This window comes from Sporothrix brasiliensis (genome assembly GCF_000820605.1).
Source record: "Sporothrix brasiliensis 5110 chromosome Unknown Cont19, whole genome shotgun sequence".
Lineage (NCBI taxonomy): Eukaryota > Fungi > Ascomycota > Sordariomycetes > Ophiostomatales > Ophiostomataceae > Sporothrix > Sporothrix brasiliensis.
In genome coordinates this window covers 1928969-1950728 of record NW_024467138.1, presented here as the reverse complement: position 1 = coordinate 1950728, position 21760 = coordinate 1928969, and the positions used below count along the sequence as shown (strand labels likewise).

At 56.7% G+C, this 21760-nt stretch overlaps 6 protein-coding genes and 1 non-coding gene across 7 annotated transcripts; 2 read left to right on the top strand and 5 right to left on the bottom strand.

Moving 5' to 3' along the window:
• Window positions 1-1170: 1170 nt before the first annotated feature.
• On the top strand, window positions 1171-3905 carry SPBR_00186 (c6 zinc finger domain containing protein; the record flags this gene model as incomplete). Its single annotated transcript, XM_040758506.1, has 3 exons — window positions 1171-1307; window positions 1351-2653; window positions 2748-3905. The coding sequence occupies 3 exons, from the start codon at window positions 1171-1173 to the stop codon at window positions 3903-3905; spliced, it is 2598 nt and encodes an 865-aa protein (XP_040618357.1).
• A 252-nt stretch (window positions 3906-4157) lies between these two features.
• Window positions 4158-5669, bottom strand: SPBR_00548 (lactate 2-monooxygenase; the record flags this gene model as incomplete). The annotated part of the gene is made up of 1 exon (XM_040758867.1): window positions 4158-5669. One exon carries the CDS (start codon window positions 5667-5669, stop codon window positions 4158-4160), a length of 1512 nt encoding a protein of 503 aa, XP_040618356.1.
• A 1192-nt stretch (window positions 5670-6861) lies between these two features.
• SPBR_00220 (Variant SH3 domain containing protein) lies at window positions 6862-9387 on the bottom strand (the record flags this gene model as incomplete). The annotated part of the gene is made up of 3 exons (XM_040758539.1): window positions 6862-6989; window positions 7069-8153; window positions 8264-9387. The coding sequence occupies 3 exons, from the start codon at window positions 9385-9387 to the stop codon at window positions 6862-6864; spliced, it is 2337 nt and encodes a 778-aa protein (XP_040618355.1).
• A 2467-nt stretch (window positions 9388-11854) lies between these two features.
• On the bottom strand, window positions 11855-12295 carry SPBR_01103 (uncharacterized protein; the record flags this gene model as incomplete). The annotated part of the gene is made up of 2 exons (XM_040759421.1): window positions 11855-12040; window positions 12209-12295. 2 exons carry the CDS (start codon window positions 12293-12295, stop codon window positions 11855-11857), a joined length of 273 nt encoding a protein of 90 aa, XP_040618354.1.
• Window positions 12296-14863: 2568 nt separating this feature from the next.
• Window positions 14864-14935, bottom strand: SPBR_09523. Its single transcript has one exon. It is a non-coding gene; the product is annotated as a tRNA-Glu (tRNA).
• Window positions 14936-15567: 632 nt separating this feature from the next.
• On the top strand, window positions 15568-16454 carry SPBR_00914 (uncharacterized protein; the record flags this gene model as incomplete). The annotated part of the gene is made up of 2 exons (XM_040759233.1): window positions 15568-16296; window positions 16380-16454. The coding sequence occupies 2 exons, from the start codon at window positions 15568-15570 to the stop codon at window positions 16452-16454; spliced, it is 804 nt and encodes a 267-aa protein (XP_040618353.1).
• Window positions 16455-16748: 294 nt separating this feature from the next.
• SPBR_00252 (diphenol oxidase) lies at window positions 16749-19126 on the bottom strand (the record flags this gene model as incomplete). The annotated part of the gene is made up of 2 exons (XM_040758571.1): window positions 16749-18194; window positions 18275-19126. 2 exons carry the CDS (start codon window positions 19124-19126, stop codon window positions 16749-16751), a joined length of 2298 nt encoding a protein of 765 aa, XP_040618352.1.
• Window positions 19127-21760: the final 2634 nt, after the last annotated feature.

Sequence of the window (21760 nt, the reverse complement as noted above, 5' to 3'; positions counted from 1 at the left end):
GCCTTGTCTAACCGAAGACTGATGGTAAAAATCTTTATGGAGAAGACAAGACTCTCTTAAATTAGGGAGAAACGAATTCACAAGGTCCGAGAACACACAGCATCCGCGATTGTAGCTGATAAATGATCCGAAAAGGTCGAGGCTGCGTTCTGCTTTACCGTTCTTTCCGTTGGATCTGGCATATCAAATTCAGAAGGAACGGCCAGACCAAACCGCAGGAAAGAGCAAGCGCGTAGTAACGGTTCCCCAGCAGAGAAAACGATATAAAAAACAGAGCAAGAACGCCCCTCCTCCGCTCCTTCGGTAGAAGAAAGTCGCACCTTCCTAAACAAAGCACTTGAAATGCATGAGAGGATATGCAAGAAAAACATGCATCCAGTCCTCTAGCTCAAAATCATCACCAACTTTCCAACCAAAGAAACCGAACGACCAGGACTAACAAGCGGCCACTCGCACGCACGTCCCACTGAGAGATCCTGGCCGTTGGAGCTGTCAGCCCAAGGCGCCCCGTCGCTGTCTCCTGATATATTACATTCTAACACCCCCCTCACAACAACAGCTATACGTCAAGAAACGGCGCCGTCACTGTTGGAGCTAACGCCAACCAACGGAGCGGCGCTTGAGTCGCTTTACAGGTCCGCCCTAAGGCAATCCATTATCTCGGGATTCTGACTGGGCCACTATCTTTCTGCTTCATGTCTCTTTTCAGCCACTCGCAAAGCATAAAATCAACTACCGAGACGACGATAATACTCCCTAGGCAACAATCTGAAAGATTGACGGTCCGTTCCAATCGACCCCGACCGTGAGCCAACAGCGATCCGGTAACGGAGAACACCTAACCCAGACCGCAGCACCTCTCGCGCGGGGAAGATTACGAACTTGCGCAATTGAGCTTCAGGCATAGCAGCCGATTGAAGAAGCGACAACTGCCATCACCACTTCCCCACGCTTCTGACACCGACCACGGTTTCCGGATGGTAACAACTACGCTCGGCCTAGCCACGGCTGCGGCAGCGCTGCCACCTGTTTCCAATCCGGTCCGCTGATCGGACCGCTGACGCCCGTGCGCCTGTGTCTAGTGATTGCGATCTCCTCCGGCACACGGAGCAACATCCACACCGGCGATCGAAGTACCAAACCTTTCCCGTCATCCAAAAGCACGCAACCATGCCGCGGCCCAAGAAGCCCGACGGCCGCGAGCCGAAGAGCCGCAGCAGGAGCGGCTGCTGGTCGTGCAAAGCACGGAAAGTCAAGTGCACCGAAGAGCGCCCGAGCTGCTCCAAGTACGACGTGGCCCTCTTTCCGTTCCCTTCCCGGGTGCTGGGCCCTGGCTAACAGATTGCTTAGATGTCTCAAAGGCGGCTACCAGTGCGACTACGGCATCCGCCTCAACTGGGATGGCCGCCGAACCAAGCGGCCACAACTTAAGGCCGTCCATCTTGATGCCGGATCCCTGATGGACGGCGATGACGACTTCGACGAACCTACTTCGGGCGACGAGCGCGCCCCGCCGCCGCCTCCGCTGCCACAGTCCCAACTCGAAACGCAGTTCCAACTGGGTCCAACCGCCGCCCCGCCGGCTTCTGCCTTGCCTGCAAATGGGGCCCAGCCGACCCTGAGCGTCGGATCTTTCCAGGCGACCGGCCCAGCGCAAGGTGGACCGGGAGCGCCAGCACGACCGAGCCGGCCATCTACCTCCCAAGGCAGCGCCGCAGGCCAGTTCCAGATTCTGACAAACATGGCCATTTCGCCAACGTCGCCTGCCGTGTCGCAATTTGCCGCGCGACGGCCCGTGAAGCCACTGAAAGGCGTTGCCTCCAAGGGCGGGCAGGAGGCTCTTGCACCTCCACACCAGTCGCCTGACGGAGCGCGGATGCTCTTACCAGGAGCGCCTCAACTGACGTCACAGCCGTTGTCTGCACCGGACGCGCCAGAGAGCGCGTCGCCAGCCGACTCCGGCGATGCTCGCCTGCGGCACTCAAAGCGACAGCGGATCGATTCGGACGCCAGCGAACGCGATTTCGCATGGACCTGGCCTTTGTCTCCTTCTACGGTCTCTGGCTCCTTTTCCGCTCCTTCTCCACGGCAGTTCGCCCCTCCGCTTGGCTTTACACCCAAGCCAACTGTCGAAGGCTCCTCACCTCGGGCCAACGAAGACGGACAGCAAGGCAAGGCGTCGCCCCATACAAACAACAGCCTTTTGCACTTACAAGCAACGAGCGACTTCCGTCGTCTTAGTGTCAACTCGCTGCTCTCCGGGCCTCTTGGCCCGAACTCTGCGGCAGGTACACCGCCGGCATCGACGACGTCACCCATCCCGAACCCACCAGCGCCACCCGCTGAGACAGCCAGACCTGAAGACAGCAAGCGTGACCCTCAGCATGACCATAACCATCACCACTACCGCTCCAGCTGTTACTACGGCATCGATGCTGGTTTCCTAGACCTGGATCTCGGAAAGAACGACGACGCCAACGCCTTGTCGGGGGTACGAAGTGGCCCCAAGTCTAGCAAGACCAACGCCACAGAACGCCAACAGAAGCCCGGCCACGAGTCGGGAGGATACTACAGCACGCCTGTCTCTGTCCGAATTCCTCGCGCGCTCGGCACACTGCCCCCGAAACTGACGGAGAACCCTATGAATATGTTGGTACGTGTTCTGAAAGCCGTTGCTTTGTGTGTGTGTGTGTGTGTGTGTGTGTGTGTGTGTTTCCTTCTCCATGCACCTTTGCTAACCCTGCCAGTACTTCCACCACTTTATCAACAACACTGCTCGGGTTCTCGTGCCACATGACGATCCACAGTCTAATCCGTTCCGTACGATCCTCCCCCAAATGGCAATCAACAACGACAACCTTCTCAGCCTACTGCTTGCCTACTCGGCTTCCCACCGTGCACGCATTCTAGAACAGACGGAACCCGTTATGCGCATCGCTTTGTGGGTACAGGACATCTTTCCTGCCCTCCGCCAGGCCTTGGACGACCACAAGCAAAAAATATCGAACGCTAATGTCGCGACGGCTATTATGCTTGCGTCACTCGCCATTGTGTCCCCGACGGCATTCGGCTACAACATCCCTTGGCAGAGGCATCTGATGCTAGCACGCGAGCTGATCGCCACGCGTCCGGAGGGCCTCCGGGTCGACCACCATAGCTCGCTGGAAGGCCAAGTGTGCTCCTTCCTCTGGAGTTGGTTTGCGTACATTGACGTCTTGGGCGGATTAAGCGGCGGGCCCACCGATGCCACGCCCGCCTGGATCTTGGATTACAAAGTCTACGACCCGCAGGACGACGACGAAATCGACTGCATCATGGGCTTCACCACCCGCTGCATATATGTCCTGTCGCAGATTGCCGAGCTCGTCCGTCGGCACGAGCCGGACCGCTTGAGGATTACACGCAAGGACGCGAATGCGTGGATCCCCAGCACGCAGATCAAGATGAGCGTCGAGTCGCTCGAGGTCGATGTGCGCGACAGCATGGTCCAGAGGCCACGGCCATGTGCGCACTTGCACCAGTCCGGCGACGCCGTCCGCTGGGACCGCGACGAGATGACGGCGACCAACGAGGCCTACCATTGGGCAGCTCTTGTGCAGCTGCAGCGCCGTGTTCTCGGCAAGCCAACGGACCACCCAGACGTGCAGCGCCCCGTGCAGCAAATCATCGACTGCATTGGCCGCGTGAGCTTTGGCGGGACAGCCGAGAACTGCCTGTTGTTCCCGCTGTTCACGGCGGGCTGCGAGTGTCTCGACGACGGCACACGCAAGAACCTGCTGAACCGCATGCTGAGCGTGGAGGGGACGGGCATGATGCAGGTGACCCGGGCGCGGGCCTTGATGCAAAAGGCCTGGGGCACGGGCAAGCCGTGGGAAACACTTCTCACGACGGAGTTTATTGGGTAGACGTTTCTTGGTTGGTTTTATAATGAATTTTACGAACAACGACACGTCACAAATGATAAATGCGCGAAAAATATTGGCGTCAGGTTGCGGTCCAAAAACGACGACAAGATAGTTAGAGTTTCTACACGGGACAGGTTGGTAGGCAACGGATCTAAAAGGAGCCCGCACAACGGACGGCTCTGTCTTCTTCTTCTTTTTCTTTATTTCTTGAATGCACTTTCATTTTGTCAATACACAGCCAAACCCTCCCAACTACAGCAACGCCTTAACCGCAGCACCGCCTTTTCGAAGCATAAATGGCCCCAGGTCGGCAATGGTCGCACACCCGATCAAGTTCATCGTCTGGTCCAGGTCCGCCAGCAAACCCGCCAGGACATGTTTTGCACCGTCGCGGCCGGCGATGCCCAGGCCGTACATCACGGGACGGCCCACTAATACGGCCTGTGCGCCCAAGCACAGCGCCTTGATCACATCGGATCCTGTCCGGATGCCCGAGTCGAACAGAATCGTAAAGGGCGCCGGCTGCAGTGGACCCGTGCCGTTCCGCTCCGCCTCGCCGGCATCCCGCGCCTCGGCTGCCCGCACAGCGGCCACCACCTCGGGCAGCATCTCGAGCGACCCCACAGCGCCGTCCACCTGCCGCCCGCCGTGGTTGCTCACAACCACACCGTCAGCGCCGTACTGGCGAGCCAGGAGCGCGTCGTCTGGATGCTGTACGCCCTTGATCAAGATGGCGCCGTCGTCGCCCCAGAGGCGGCGCAGTGTGGCCAGGTCAGACCAGGGACGCGCACGACGGGGGAACACCTCGCTCGTCCAGCGCAGCGAAGCAGCCAGCACGTTGTTTTCGGGAGTGGCGGGCTCGCTCTCGCTCTCGCCATCGCCTTCCTCGTCCTCTGCGCCCGGCTCGCCCTCGGCCAGTTTCTTCCGGAAGACGGGGTCACTGAAGCCAATGGCGTTGCCCTCGTTGGTCGTGATGAACGGCAGGTACCCTGCGTCCAGGTCCGTCGGCCGCCACGCAATGGTAAACGTGTCGACGGTCACCAGCAGCACGCGGCAGCCGGCAGCGCGGGCACGCTGCAGCAGCGAGGCCGTGATGGCGTCGTCCTGGGGCCAGTACAGCTGGTACCAAGGTGCGGGTGCCGGACTGGCGGCGCTGTCCTCGACGCACGTGTCGTCAAGGCTCGCCTTGATTTCTTCGATGCTGGACGACGAAGCCGTGCTGATGGAAAAGGGCACGCCCACCTCGGCGCAGGCACCAGCAACGCCCACCTCGCGGTCGGGGTGGTAGGCGCACTGGACGCCGACGGGCGCCATGACGACAGGGCTGGCCAGATCCACCGGCGGGCCACGGCCGGGCCCACCAAAGAGGCGCACGCGCAGGTCCCGCAGCGATGCGGTCGCCGCGTCGGTGCCTGCCTTTACCTTTCCGGGACGCATCATGCGCGGGACGAGAGCAACGTGGTCGAGCGCGCGGCGGTTGGCTTCGACGGTCGTGCCAGCGCCGGCACCGCCTGCAATGTAGCCAAAGGCAGCAGGCCGGGCAGGAATGGCACCCTCGCCGTCTTCGTTGGGCTTCACCTCGCTCGACATGACCCGACGGGCCTCGTCTTCCAGCGCATAGGGGTCCGTGGTGGCGACCGGCAGTTGGCTGGCAAGCAGACGGGAGCGATAGATGTCGTAGAGGTAGTCGGCGTAGGGGGGGTTGCGGATGGGCGGGTGCGGCGGGCGCAGCGTGCCGGCGGAATGCCTTGTGTCTTTGCCCATTTTGGCGCTTTTGGCCCTTTTGGTTCGTTTAGTTCTTTTGATTGGGCGTTTTAGGGAGACTCGAGCTCTGGCTTACTGTCGTACTCGGACGGCAGAGTGCAACCCGTCGAAGTAAATAGATATAAACAGCGGTCTTCAAGAGGTTCAGTTTCGAGGTCCCGCTGTATTGTATCGACGAAAAGGGTGTCGTACAATCTACATCACAGATACGGGTCTACAGCTCTTCAGTCTCCTAAAGGCAACATGGCCGAGTCTCCACAGTTTTACTACTGTGGGATCCGACTACAAAAACGCCGTGGTTGCTCCTTCTCCGTGATCCGCCGGGCCAACTTTTACTTCTTCCCAAAAACAGCTTCTGTGGACCAATTCTCCTCGCCTCGAAGCGCTATTTTGCGGGGAAAGAACGGGGCAGTGATTACAACGAGAGCTCTCACTCTAGTGTGGTGAATCACAGGCTGTGGGACGGGGAAGCCTCGGCTTGCTTGCTTTGGCAATAGACAGCGTTGCCTCCACATTAGACTTTCTTTGATAATGGAGCAACAGTGCATCTCAACTGGGAGAATAACCGGCAAATATAAGTGACAAGGTTGTTTTTCTTTTCTGTGGTGGAGGGGATAGGCGAGGTTTGTCCATTACCTATTGTTAATGCTTTGTAAAAAAAAAGAGAAAAAAGAAAAAAAAAGAAAAAAGAAAAGAAACAGTTTTATTTATTCCGTTATATAAAAATTGCAATTGAAAAATGACACATTCACAAAATGAAAACCGTCCCGCGATATTTAAACAGCTCGCCTTCAAAACAAACCGAGTTTAATTGTCAAATAACCCATCCACAGTCCCCTTTTTAAGCCACCAAGCTTTCCCTCATCATAAGTCGTCTGTCTACGGCAAAGCATTCTCCACTCAAATGGTTCCGGAACGAAGAAGAAAGCAAACAAAGAAAAAGGGACCGGTCGAAATGAAATTTCGACAAAAGGAACAATGTTTGACAGATAATAAAAGCGTAACAATAGGAAAGAGAAGAAGCAGAAGCCAGTATCCCCCATCTCCGATGTGTAGAAAAGGCAAAATCATGGCAAGCTGCGATCGAAGCATGCATACAAAAGAAAAGCAAAGTGTGGCCACTGCGCGGCAAGACGTTAAGACAAGCCTCGCCCCATCGAGCATCCACCTTCGACTCCACCTGTCGTCGTGTCTAGTGCTGCTGCAGCTCGACATAGTTGGACGGGAAGAGACCCGACTGGCCCTGGTAGTGGCCGAACCACCAGTCGTCGTCGGGGAACTCAATGTCCGTCACCTTGGCGCCTTCAGGGAAGCTCAGCTCTGCAGCGGGCTGTTAGCATTTGCAACCTTGATACTTTGCATTCAGATAGAGTAGCTGGACATGTGTGATGTGACCTACCATTGTCTTCGCCAGCCTCGTAGTCGTACTGGGCATAGGCCCACGGCAGGTTCTTGCCGCCCGTCTCCTCGTGCTCCGGCTCCTCGGCTGGTGGCGGCGGTGGGACGTGCGTCGCCGTTGCAGGTGTGGGGTCGCGATGGGCAGGAGCCGCGTCGTCGTCCACGAGCTCGACGTAGTTGCTAGGGAACAGACCAGTCTCGCCGTGCTCGTTGGTGCCCATCCACCAATCCTCGTCGACCTGTTCAATGTTGGTGACGTACTGGCCCTCGACCAGCTCAATCTCGTTGTCCTCGGCCTTTTCGTAGTCGTACTGGACCAGCGCACGCTGGCCACTGCCGCCGGAACCGCCAGCATGGGCAGCAGCCGGTTCAGGTTCGGGCTCATCGTGCACCGGAGGGGGAACCGGCCGTGGTGCGACGGGGACGGGCGGCGCAGGCTCCTCTTCTTGCTCGGGCTCGGGCTCTGGCTCTGGCTCCCGTTCCTGCGCACGAGCAACAGGGACGGCCAGGCGGACAGGTGACTGCTCACGCTCGTGGGACTCCTCTTCCTCCTCTTCTTCGTCCGTCGGCGGCGGTGGCCGTGATGGCAAGCCAGGCAGCTGGAAGGCACCTGGAGGGCGGGAGGCAGAGGGAATAGGCGGGGGCGGGGCCGAGTCGTCGTCATCATCGTTGTTGTTGTCGAAGCCACGGCTGTTGTCGCCAGTGTGCGTAGGAATGGCGGGGGCCGAGGGAGCCGGCTGGCCCATGGGCTGGGCACCCTTGAAGCGGTCTCGCAGCGCCGAGACGCCACCGCCAGGCGAGCTGGGCGGCTCGTCCTGGGACTTGGCGTCCACCGACCCACCAGTGCGCTGCTCGGTGACGGCACCCCCACGGCCAAAGTTGGTCGTCTGCACAGCGCCCCAGCTTTTGCCCTTGTACCCGCTCTTCCACTCGCCACCGCTCTTCTGTGCGCCGAGAGGCGACACCACCTGAGGCGGGGACGTGACACCGGACGGTGCTAGGTTCGCAGCACCGGAACCTCCTTGGGCCTTCTTCTCCGCCCAGATCTGTGCGGGCGTTTTACCGCCCTGGTCGGCGAATGTGCGGCTGGCCGAGCCAACCGGAGGGGGTTTGGGGGACGGGGCGCGCCGAGGCCGAGGCTGCCGCTGCCGGGAATCGGAGCCTTCGTACCGGAGAAGGCAGGGGCGCCGCCGAACCTGTTGGCTATCTTGGGCTTAGGGAGGGAGGTCAGGCGGTCGGATTCGGACGGCGTGAGCATTGCGGTGCGGGCGGCGAGGCTCTTGGGTGGCTCCGGTTCGTCGTCGGCCGGCGCAGAGGGAGGAGGGGGCGAGGGGCGGGCGCTGCTGTCGTCGTCGGTCGGGCGCTGGGCCTTGGCACGAATGGCAGCAATGTCCACCTTACCAACAGGCTCGTAGGCGCCTTTCACAATGGTCGGGCGGTCGTCGCGGGATTCTTTTGCGGCGGCGCGGATGGCAGCAATGTCAACCTTGCCGACGGGCTTGTACCCGCCGCCAATGACGTCAGGATTGTCGTTGCTGTGGCTTGCAGCAGCACCACCACCACCACTAGCCCGAGGGGGCTGGGGCTGGCTCTGCTTGGTGAGCTCCGCCATGTTGACCTTGACAGGCTTGTATGCGGACTCGACCTTCTCGATCTGGGTGCGGGTGACGGGCGGGGCGTCGTCACCCCAGCCGTCGGCGTCGACGTTTTCCTGCCGCCGATTGCGGGCGGCAACGAGCGGCGCATGAGCTGCGGACGAGCTGCTGGTCGGGCCAAACACGGGCTTCTTGGCCAGCGGGGGCGGTGCGGCGCGGGGCCCGGCATCGCCGGAACTGCCGGCCGAGTATTTGGCCCCGGAGGCGTCGGAAACCTTCTTCATGATGCTGTCGATCTCGAGGTCGTCTTGGGAGCGGGCGGTGATCTGGACGTGGTAGCCGTGGAGGACCTTGGACACGGCAGCGAGGTGGCTCGTGAAATAGCCCTTTGTGCGCTCGGGGACGCCGCCACCGCACCAGGCAATGAGAACATTCTTGGGCAGGCCGGAGTTGGGATCCTTGACGCGGACAAAGGCAAACTGGATGCGGCCTTCGCTGAAGTCCTCAATGAGCTCGTCGAGCTCACCGGACCCGGTGCCGTCGACCTTGAGGACGCTCTCCTTGTTGCCCGAGTCCTGGAAGGCATTGGCGAGGGGTGCCTGGACGGAAAAGAGGGCCCAGCGAACGTCGGTGGGGGAGCTGGAGGTCGAATTGGGTGCCTTGATGACAGAGTCGTAGCTGCTCCGGATGGAGGGCCCGTTGATGGAAAGGTTGAGCGAGGTCATGGCGCGCGGTCTGTCGTGGGATGTGTATGTGGTGTTGTTCGACGCTCGCAGGAACGAGTAACAGGTGGTAGGTCGTCGATCCGCTCACCAGGAGAGTGATGGGGGAAGCGGGGAGAATGGGGGAGGGAGAGAACGGAAGGAAAAGGAGTTGAATGAAGCAACAGGGACGACAGACAACACCGAGATACAGGAACAAGCAGAAGATGTATGGAACAAAAAGAGAGGGGAAATCAAGGTAAAGAAAGGAGGGGGGAGGCTGGTTTGAGGTATGGAGAGGAGCTAAAAGGGGGGCAGCACAGCAAAATGGCGCCCGGAACTGGTGGAAAGCAAGCTAGAGCGCACTAAAAGGGCAGTCAAAGGTGAGGTTGACAGGTTGACGCGAGAGCCGATCTGACAGACCAAAATTCAAAAAGATGCCAGCTGAGGCGTCACGAACGTCTGTTGTTGGGGAATGCAGGAGGCAGAGCTGGGATGAGCAGCAAGACGGGACGAGAACAAGGAAAGAGCTGCTTGGTTCTTTCCTATCTCTTTTTTTCGTGCACAACGTTCTGTAACGATGGAAGGTGCAAACGAGACAATCGGACCTTCCAACGGCCACACACAATGCGCAATGGGGCCCTGATGAGAGGGGTGGGTTCCAATGTATGGGGCTGCTCTTTCTCTTTCTGTACACTGCTACGACGACCCTGGCGAGCTTTGTTTCTGATAATAGTGAAGGAAAGACATGGAAGGAGGCAGGGAGAGCAGCTTCTCGCTGCAGAGGCTGTGCCTTTGCTGTGGTGGGGTAGAGCAGTGTCGAGTGGGCATTGATGGAATGAGCGCCAGAACAAAAAGGCGGGGCTCTTGCCACGAGTCGCGCAAGACGTATGGCTGGGCTGTGGTGCGAGTGCGAGGGTGCGTGGTGGCCCAACTACGTCAAGGCAGCGGAATATGGAGAGGCAGCCATGAAAACCCATTGGCTGCCAGGCATCCGTGTCCTTTCATCGACAATTAATTCGGCAGCCTGGCACCCCTGGCAAGGTACAACACTCGCGAGCTGGAAATAGTGGCAAACTGCGCCGAGCTGCGATCAATTGAGACTTGGGAAGGCGAGGCCGAGAGGTGTGGAAGAGGCAGCCCAAAGCTTTTCACTGCCCCGTCTCGTTGTTACGAAGGGACTTACAGTGTGGCGCATAGCCTTTGCACTTCACACGGTACACGGCGCATCTCTACCTGTCATTTGCAGACACAAGTGTGAGCATCTTGTACTCTCTGCAGAGGCCTAAAAGGTGCTGGCCTTCTCTTGGAAACCTTTCCTCTGGGCGGCCCGCAATGTGAGCCGGTCATTTTCGTAGCCTCTTGGCAGACATCTATTTTGGCAACGGGCTGTAAATCTCACTCCGGAATCGCCAGGGCCAGCAATGGGTGACAATGTGCAACCTGGGCATACATATGTGCAGCGAAATGAAAACATCCGGCGCACTGTCGGAGATGCCGACGACGACGTGTGAAGACGGACTGCGGACAGAGGGGGGCTCTGGAGGGATGGCAGTTTTCTGTATGCAGCAATGGAAAACAAAGAGCCTGGCCCAAAACAGCCGGTGTTTGTGAGCGAATGGGACGTATGTAAATATGAAGGGAAGGATCCAGTCATCTTCCTATTTGGATGGATATAGCCGGTGTCAACAAGCGAGAGTGAAGTAAGGCGGGAACGAACGATGGTAGCAAGTTGAGCATCCGGTCATTGTTGATGGTCGGCCTGGTACAAATGAATTATATTTTGTAGATACAATGCGGTGGCTGAGCAGATATTACCGAGTGGATGTTTTGCATGCAAGAGGCACAAGCATAAGCGCTTGAAGCAAACAAACGGCAAAAACTGAGCAAAATGCTTGGCAAGACATGAAAAGAGGGCGCGTAGAGACACTCGGTTGCAAAGGACAAAAGATCTCTTGAGAGCACACAATGAGCAAGTAATTAAAGGGAACACAAAAGAGACGTCGTTAGAAGAAAGAAGAACTGGCAACAAGTACATAGGAAATAGGAAGACCTCATGCGAGATAAAGACAAAAAGCAAAAGATTAGGAAACAACCAACGCAAATAACAGTAGGCACAGCAGAAAAACGCGTCCCAAGTACCGCCCGCCCGCTTGTCGACCGTCCACCACCACTCCGCGCTCGGCCTTGCACGAGCTCGTCCACCGCTGCCTTTGTCGTCGCTCTCGCTGGTCCGTCCGTCCTGTCCTTGCTGTGAGCTGGGTCGAGAGGTCGCCGCAGCGGGGCGCTGAGTCGAGCTCGGTAAGATAGGTCTCGCAAGCCCATGTGTCGTGCTTTTGTATGGGTGGCCGGCTCGAATTGGGAATGGGATTGTGGAAACAAAAAGAAACAGAACAAGGTAACGATAAATCACAGCCATTTGGTTCATCGCCGGCTCAGGTCCGATGGACCTTTGTCCTCACATTGCTTCGCCCTCGTCCCGTTATGTTCTTTAACACAGCGCGCAGCAGTCGAGACAGCAGTCCATGGACTCGTCGCAAATGCAGCAGCACAGAGCGGCACCCAAGCAGGCCTTGAGGCAGCCGTCACCACCGCCCTGCTTCTGGGGCGGCGGCGCCTGCTGGTACTGCATGCCGCCCTGGGGCGGGTAGTAGCCTTGTGGTTGACCGCCGTACGCCTATGAAGCAAAAGTTAGCATCTTGTTTCCTCCCCAGCGGTTCCCCCGTCGACGATCCGTCGCATGTTGACAGGAGGGACGGATTCGTGCGACCATCGCCGGGTGGTAAGAGGCCCTGTAGTGCGAAATACGAGGGACAATGGGGGTGTGGGTGCGAAACAGCCTTACCTGCTGAGGGTATTGGGGGTAGCCCTGGGGCGGCGGGCCACCGTAGTGCTGGGGGGGGCCCTGGTTGTAGTATCCTTGGTTCGACATTTTGCTGTTTTTTCGAAGAAAACGAAGGGAATGCTTTTGTATGTGGTGGTGATGGAAGATGGATGCAAGAAACGTCGCCGGTTTTGTTGTGAACAGAAAAGAGATTTCGCTTTTTGTCGCAGGAGAGGAAAAAAGAGGAGTACGGGGGAAGGAAGGAAGAGAGCAAAGGGGCTGGAATGGTTTTAATGCTCGTGGTCGGGGCAGTCGGGGGTTAGGATGACCCAGTCTTCAGTCTCCTCAGTGTGTGCCACTGTACGGAGTACAACAAACTCCGCCCGTCGAATGTAAAAAGGGCAGGGCACCAACAGCGGCAGGAACGAAAGAAGGAATCATGGGGGAGACTGGGCTCGCGAGATATAGTGGTGTGTGGCGTCTGCTGCATGGGGCAGTCGACAGCTGCGAGTGCACGAGAAGGAGCAACCGTCGTGGCTTTGCTTTCTCTGCAGGCTCAGACCATTTCCGGGCTCTTTCCGATGCCCACTGCAAATCCTCTTATTGCACATTTACCCTCTAAATTTCTTTAAACCGGGGCCCGACAGTGGAGTACAGTACGAATAGTGCCGGCATCGACCCACGAGACGGACAAACAAAATAGCAGAAATGGGAAAGGCTGAACGGCGATCCAAGGGGGCAAAAGCAAAAAACCAAGGCAAAATAAAACTATGCTCTGATGCATTGAGGACACCAGCAGTTCTGAGGAGGTTTTCGGGAGCCCACGACGGCGCAGACACGTCCACTGGCGCTGGCGTGGTTTTGGTGATGCTGTTAGGCGTTGGGTTGAGAATGGATGGAGTCTAGTGGACGTGGTGGCAGGAGCTGGCCTGGCCCTAGCGCTCTTTCCTTGCTCGTTTGGGCTCTGCCGCAGAGAGGCGTCGTCAATAAAGGAGTTGCTACGAAATACTACGACGCTCTCGTGCTAGTGGCGGCCTCCTATGCTGGCGCTGGCGCGTTAGTGCAATGTTAGTGGCAAGAAAGACGGCAGGAACTGGTTTTGCGTGTCGCAGCTCCGGACTGGTAAGATAGTGTCGGAGGCAAGAACGACCTGCCTGGGAGAGTTGGACGTCCTCCCATGTGATCAAAACCACTTGGGCGCAAAACGTCTACCAGAAGTAGCCTCTCGTATTCTTCATTTTTACAGTTCAACGCAACACCCTCTTTGCGCTCATTATGGCTTTACCCTCTATGACTTACGTGTTGAGTGAGAAAACCGCGTGATGTGACGGGCCAGACACAGACACGAAGCACTGAAAGCTACCTTAGCATGCGTCTACCTGCCTTGTGACCCCCCTTACCTTCAATGCACGCTGACACTCCACAACAATGTTCTCGAGTCCCCAGGGCCTCCACCGGCCTGGCCAAGCGCCCATGCGTATTATTACGACGCGCACTCCGGCTGCAACCGGTCTGGGTTTCGATACAGTTGATCCTGTTTTAGGAGAGTACAAGAGGAGATGAAAAGCAGCCAGACTCGACAGAGTCGTTGACTTGGCCCTGCACCTGCGCTGTCATCTGGCGAGAAAGCCACGACTTTGGTCGATGCGGTCTTGGCTTGGCCTGGGCAGGCCTGGCTTTCGCTGGCTGCTGATTCTGATTTTCCCGGGCGCTTGATCTGACACATCTCGAGTTTCTAATTCTCCAGGGCGCGGTGAGTGATAGGGCCCTGCGGTTCCTATGTCAATCTGTTCCGGCCCTCCCGTATTCAATCCTCTTTTCAGAATCCTTCTCTTTGGCTGCGACAAACGACTCATATCCGGCGCATATCGCCTGGTTAGTGGAAATCTATGACATTCTTGTCAGGAGCGCCGCCAAAGCAAAATGAGCACCGCAGCCGAACCATAGGGACGCCAGGAACACGAAACGAAACGATAGGCGCCTGTGACCGGAGAGAGGCAACAGACGAGCTACGCCGCACGTCTAGACGCTTCTGTTGATGATACTATGGCTATTGAAAGACGGACGGTCTGCGGCAGAGCAAATAAGAAACGCCAACTCAACAAATACCCCATATCTGCAAAAGGCCTTGACGAATTACACAAACGGAACATATTGCATACGGAGTAAATTACTCGAATGCTCGCATACTATCGATGGTAAAAATCAGAACAATATTCTGACCGCCTTGCACAAGGGTCCCTTTTGCCAAGAAGCCAGTTTGCACTACCAGCGGCATCATCCGTTCCCTCCGTAGCCGATCTTCATGCCTGCCTTGTTGCATCATGGGCTGCGGCACGAAGCGTTGTGCGCGCCACAGGTTGCACACAGCCCCTGATTCTGCCAGAGGCACTTCTTGGCAATCTGCGTTCTTTATTGCGGTTGTAAATACTCTAGCCTTCGAAAAAGGTTGATAGAAAGCCGTATTGCCTGGGCGGACCTTGAGGGCTTTTTGTATCGGACTCTGACTAGCAAAATTAAGACATTGGGTTTGTACTGAGACAGCCGATTTTTAAAACATGAGGCGTTTGTAACTTGACAGCTCTGATGGTAAAAGTAAAATAAAATTTATCGTAAGACAACTGTACAAAAAGACAAAAAAAGTTAAAATAGAAAAAAATAATCATAAGCTGAAAGCTCCGATACGGGGAATCGAACCCCGAGCTCGACGGTGAGAGCGTCGGATGTTGACCATTACACCATATCGGATGTGATTGGATTGCAATAGAATAAACTGACTTAGACTTATACAAGAAGGGAAGGTGCGCATGAGACTAAGGCCGGTCGCTCTTTCTCTATTCGTCATTGTGGCACGGCCAGGCGCAAAGTGCAAGACAACTACTGCTCCAAATGATGCAAGACCGCCTCCGCCAATGGGACAACAGTGCTCGTCTGACTCTCGCCGTCGGCCGCGGGGCAGTCGGTGGTTCCTGCTTTGCGCTCACTAAAGCTCACTCCTTCCAGCAGACCACTGCCAATTCAAAATACTATAGTCGGTATTTTCCGGACCCATTTTCTTTTCTTTGTTTTTTCTTTCTGCCTTTTTTTTTTGGCCTGCCATTGCACCACCACAGCCGTACATCGGAGCGCGAAATCCGATATGTCAGCGGGTGCCCGTTGAACCCTAGACAGTGACAACACAACCGCCCGTTTCTCACGGCCAACGCACAGCCTTGTTTTGTAATCGATTCCGGCCTCGATATCTTTTAACTTTTCGACATCACATCTTCTCGACATCATCTGGACCTCGTCTCGACATCACCCCAGCCTCGACATTCTTTTGATATATCCTTTCGGCCCTCTTCCACCGTCCACACGATCTTCCTGCCTCCACATCCACAATGTCGACTATCCAGGAGATCAAGTCCGTCGACGAGTGGGACGCGCACCTGCGCGCCCTCGACCCGTCCACCCTCCTCGTCGCCTCGTTCCATGCGCCCTGGGCAGCCCCCTGCGCCCAGATGGCCACCGTCCTGCAGGCCCTGGCCGACGAATACCCGCCGACACCCACGCCGCCGACGACGTCGTGGGTCTCGCTCAACGCCGAGGACCTGAGCGACGTCAGTGAGCAGTACGATGTCACTGCCGTGCCGTTCCTCGTGCTCCTGCGCAACGGCCGGGTTCTCGAGACGGTCAGCGGCAGCAGCGCCCTCAAGGTGCGCGCCGCCATTGAGCAGCACGCCAAGGGAGGGGCGGCGGGCGGCGCATCGGCCTCGCCAGCGGCAGCGGCAGCGGGGCAGGCACAGTCGAGCGGTGCCGCCGGCGCGGCAATAGCCCCCATTGCGGCGGCGACGCCCGACCCGGCACAGCAAAAAGAGGAGCTCTTCAAACGGCTGGGCGACCTGGTCAAGGCGGCGCCCGTGATGCTGTTCATGAAGGGCACGCCGGGCGATCCGCAGTGCGGTTTCTCGCGGCGGCTGGTGGCCATCCTGCGCGAGCACGGCGTCAAGTACGGTTTCTTCAACATCCTGGCCGACGACGAGGTGCGGCAGGGCCTCAAGGAGTTTGCCGACTGGCCGACGTACCCGCAGCTGTGGATGCGCGGCGAGCTGGTCGGTGGTCTGGACATTGTGAGTCCTCTCGCCCTCACCATGCTACGTTTCGGTTGTCCTGTCATGTGTGTTTCTTTGACGTTTGCTAACCCCCTCACCAGATCAAGGAAGAGCTCGAGAGCGACAAGGACTTCTTCACCGAGTTCAGCGTCAAGTCCAGCGCAACGGCGGCATAAGTGACCGAGAGGCGACAGACAAACAAACAAACACGGCCGCACGACCAATTCAATACAAAACGGAAAGGGGGGTACAGTGTGCAGTAGCAGTGTTGTATCATGCCGTTCGGTTTTATTCTTTCTCCTTTTCCGTCGTTCTATAATCAGTCATAGGATGACGGCAAGGAAACCCATGGGATTTGGGATTGTTATCTTGCTTTTAACTTTTTGTCCCTTAGCAATCTGCATTTGTCGTTATTTATTTCATTAATGCTTTCAATGTCTTAAAATTGTTTTACATGCAGTGATGCTGAATTACCGCCCCGACCACAGGCTGTCCTTGGGCGCAGCACCCGACTCCAGCTCGGCGGTGCTCGCCTCGCAGAGGGCCCGGTTTGCCTCGGGTATCACAATGTCCCGCAGCACGTCCGTCCGCGACAGTAGCAACATGCCCATGCCGCCGTCACCGTGCCAAATCATGTGGCAGTGGAATTTCCACACGCCCGGGTTGTCCACGACCACGCGCAGTATGGTCCATCCGAACCCCTCGACAGATACGACGTCACGCCGAACTGGATTGGCAATGACGCTCGCATTCTGCGGATTCACGAGTCCCTTGCCCTCTGGTTTCAGGCCTAGCGCTGCATAGCCCGGAAAGTAGCCGTGTCCTGATCCCAGCACGAACATTTCATGCCCGTGCAGGTGCAGCGGGTGGCTGCCCTCATCAAAGTTCTGGATGATGAGATCAATGACCTTGACGTCCTTGTGCGCCAGCACCAGTTCCGAGCGCGTGTCAAAGGCAGCGAGCGTGCCTGCACCGTCGGCGCCCATGTACGAAGTGTTTCCTTCATGTAAGCCATCCACGGCACGGTGCAGCGCAGGCGACAGCAGGTTGGGTCGGTACGATGACCCGTTGAGGTAGCCCCGCTGCAGCCGATGGTCGTGGATCTCGATGTTGAGACGGATGTAGTAGGAATGGTCGGCGTATGCGGGTGCGGGAACGACAGGTACAGGATGGTAGACGTTTGGGGGCTTGCGTGTGTTCATGTCCTGGCAGACGACAATGTAGTCGCCGCTGTCACTGTTCGTTGTCGGAATACGGGCCGGGTCGAGCTGCTGTTGTTTGTGGCGGCTGTCGCCGATATCCGTGTAGCGCACAATGGCCAATGTCTGTGGGTTGTCCTGGCCAGCCAGCGTGTACTCGGAGAAGCAGTGCGTGGCGATGCGGGCGCGCAGCCAGTAGGCGCGGTCCGGCGTGCTTGTCTCGTTGGTCGTGAGGACCACGCTGTACCGTTGGCCCGGCGCAATGAGAAGAGTTTTCTCGAGCACAGGCGCGACGTCGACCCCGTCGACTTCTGTGACCGGCAGGCTCAGGTGACGGTCGAGACTGACCTCGAACCAGGCGAAGCCACCAACGTTGATGAAGCGCAGGCGGTGGCTGGCGCCCGCTTCAAGATCGAGCGCCGGCACACGCGCGCCAGTAGAGTTGTCACAGCGCCGGTCGGGATACGTATCGCAGTTGACCACATTGGCGCCGTTAACGAGGGCGCCGTTGGGCAGCGGAGGCGATTCACTGCCCGGTGCGAGCGCTTCCTTCAGGAGGCCGCTCGACAGGTCGTGGTACCAGTCCTGTACAAGAACCACGCGGTCCGTATCGTACGGTAGCACCTGGTTCTTTCGCTCATCGCGTGAGTGGATCACAATGGGGCCAATTAACCCGTCGAGGGATTCTGCGCCTTGATGGCCGTGATAGAAGTCTGGCTCGTCAGTTGGGCACGCTACAATGCAGGTATTGCATCATCAAAGTGTTTGTACGTACACGTTCCGGACTGTCCTCTAACAGTGAACTCATAGCGAAACGAGCGCCCGGGGGCAATGGGGCATTGGGTAGCGCCTGGTGTGCCGTCCATGTGGTTCGTGCCGTTCTGGAAGAGTCCGTGCCAGTGGATGGCCGTGGCGTTGGCAGCCTTGTTCTCCACGTTCACCACAATTGTGTCTCCCTCGTTGCAGCGGATCAGCTCGCCGGGGAACTGCCCATTGATGGTGATCATCGTCCGGAAGATGCCGTCCGGGTTGGCCTCGATGTTCTGCACGACCCAGTTGTACTCGCGGACAGTTGGAGGCGCGTTGTAGTCCCAGTTTCTGTCCAGGACGTAGTCCGACTCGGGCCGGCGGAATGAGGGCGTCTCCGTCGCCTCATGGCCGACGGGCTCCGTCGTTGTTGCAGGGGTTGGTGCAGTCGTCGCCACAACCTCTGGCACTGGAACGGCCGAGGTCATTGCCGACTCGGTATGTTCTGCGTGCTCTGTTTGCTCTGTCTGTTCTGGTCGAACGGCAGCGCCATCAAAGAATGCAATCTTGACGAGCAGTAGTAGCGACAGTGTACTCGCGAGGACGGCACATAAAAAGATGCATGTCCTCCACCACGCTTCTCGTCGTGGCCGCGGGCGCACGTCACTTAGGTCGCCGTACTCTTTGGCATGTAGATTATCGCCGCCCTCGTCGTCGTCGATGATGTTCTCATGCCTGCTGCCGCCTAATAAATGCTCGCTTTGCTCTGCCGTCAAGCCCTGGCTCGGCAGATGTGCTGTCATCTCCGTAGAATTGTCGCTCTGGCCATCGCCCAGGCTGCCGTTGTGTATTGTATCATCGTCCGTGTAGTGCCGCCCCGACGTGTGTGCTCCGTTCGCCATCGAAGTTGCTATCGACTTCAGTTCGTCATTTGTGACGTGTCGTCACATTAGGGCTCTGCTAATGTGCCGCAGCTGCTGGTATAGCTCGTGCTTACGCAGAGATGGAATAGCTGTGTCCTCTCAGTCGTGACAGAGGCAGAAAAGGTCGAAAGGCCGGCGTCAACAAGACAAAACGTCGAAAGAGCAGATAGATCGACCGCGGAGACAACGTGCAAGGGTCCTCTCGGTGACTCCCTTGGTGGATGCTAGCGGCCCGCAGTCGTTCACTGTCATGGAAAACATGTACGACAGGATCTGATCTCCGTGCGACGCGCAAAGAACGGCGTCGTGTGCGAGTGCACATGGGCGATGGGAATAAGTTCCTAGAGATCAGTTAGAGAGGACTTGCGGCTTACGCGTGGTGCAACTGCGCCATGTGGTTGGCTGAATGCAGAAAAGCGGGTCAGCCATAGGAAGGAAGCAACTTGCACCTGCAGTGCCCTTTCTCTTCAAAACTTTCTTGCGGCCTGCACTTTCCCAACCTGTGCAAAGGGGACGGCTGCGGTTTCCGGAATTGTACGAATAGCACGCGACCTACATGCGCTGCTGGCACTGTTCAGCCCTTCCCAATTTGGCAATTTCTCGTCTTCTTACACGCCTCGTGGCTTCCCCATCGAACTTATAGAAAATACGACAAACACCTCGTGTTTCCATTTTAGCTCTGTCTCCCTTTACATATTCTTCTTCGTTTTTATCCAGCTGCTACCATCCACTCTCCCCCATTCTTCCACGATAACAAACACGATCGACCTGCTCTTAATCGCCATGATTAGACCCCTGGAAATTACGGCTAAAAATGACTCTCGCACAGCAAACATGGGTCGTACCAAACAACGCTTGGTTTTGTTTCCTGCTCTCTAGATATTTCCAGATGAAACCGTTGCAGGTCACCGAATCCATGACTCCGGTCTCCGACGCCTGCTGACAACAGGCCGCAGATTCGAATATCTGTATCTAATGCCCGACTCAAGTTTCATCCCATCTTTTCAGGCGCATTCAATCCCGGCGGCTTGGCCCCTTATTGCACCCTCCACGGGTCGCCCTGCCTCCAGGCCATTTCTTCATATTATGCGGATCCTATGGGATCCCGCGAGATCCTGTGAGATCCTGTTGTTCGCACGATGCTCCCTGCTGGCGGCTCCACGATATTTCTTTATTTCAAAAGAGACGAAACAAAGCGGACGTGAAATATCGTCTCCATCAAGCAAGATCACCATGATGTCGGTCGCGCTCACTTAAAAGCCGTCGGTCACGATGGGATACCGCCTCAGGGCCGATTACCCGCAAGATCCATAACGTGCGGCCATGAATAGAAGTAACCGGCCAGGGTCCGCTTCTTGTATCAGAAACACGACAACGGCTTTCTTCTCAGTGAACGGGCTGACGGCTCTCAGACTGCCCTCACTATAATCCGGTCCGAGATGTTGTCATACCATCCATACATGTTGGAACTGTCAAGCAAAATATTGTTCCTTGCTCCACTCATCAACGTCTCTAACCCAGCATATACAATAGAAGCTTTTGGTCCATTAGGCTAATCGAAATTGTCAGATCTCAGTGTTCCATCCATCAAGGCAAGCCTTTCCGAAGAAACCACGAGGTCTTATAACCACGTGGGATATGTGAAGCTAAACTCGGAACCTCAGGTCTCCGGAGGAGCAACAAACCAGAAGCACGACACGGGCGTTTTGCTGCTCAAAACGGTCCCATCCTTCGAAATTACATGGCTGCATGGTCCTTAGAACTGCTCTCGTATCGAAAACGACCCTCTCACGTGCTTACTTGCTACGACTTCATGTCGTAGGTAGAGGGTAGAGAAGGCCATTAGCAAGCGGCCGGCTAATACATATTTACCATAAACAACCTATTTTGTGCCATCGACCGGGCTCATGGGTTGGTGTTGCTTTATGCTTATCCAGCATGCAAAGTACCAATGCTTCGCGGCTGTACTGCGGACCTTCATTACTACCACCACATTTTCTCACTTTTCCTGAACCGGCCGTTTTGGGCCGTCACACGTCGCGAAGTGTGTTTGCTACCTTCACTCAAAAAACGTGGAAATGACTTTGATTGGCTTTGCAGCATAGCCGCCACTTCTCAGTTCCTTGCAGATGAGTATCGCTACGAATGTCTCGTTCGTGTGTCTCTTTGTTGGTGTCCTGGTGCCGTGTCTTCAGCCGCGTGGTAGCCCTCGCTGCAGTGCATGTTGGCTCCAGAAAGGGGACTGATACGAATGGGGAAAAGAAAACGGACGTGAGAGTATAGGACACGAAAAGTACTTAAAGATGGAAGGGGCAGAACGTACGATGCGATTCTTCTTTTTCTTCCGTCTCCCTCCCAACTGTTTATGCTTATATTCACAATCTCAGAGAAGGTTTCCTTTGTTTTATTTGCTCTGGAAATCGTCCTCGCACGCCCTAGTTCATGCTAAGCCGCATAAGTACCAGGAAGCCGACAACATACACGACACGATTGGTACGGGAAATGCATTTATCACAAAATGTTCTAACGGATGACAGCTGGGCTGTCGGTGATTCTTCGTTCTCGCCGGCATCTCCACCCATGACACCTGAGTTTGCATCTTCTCCTCATTCT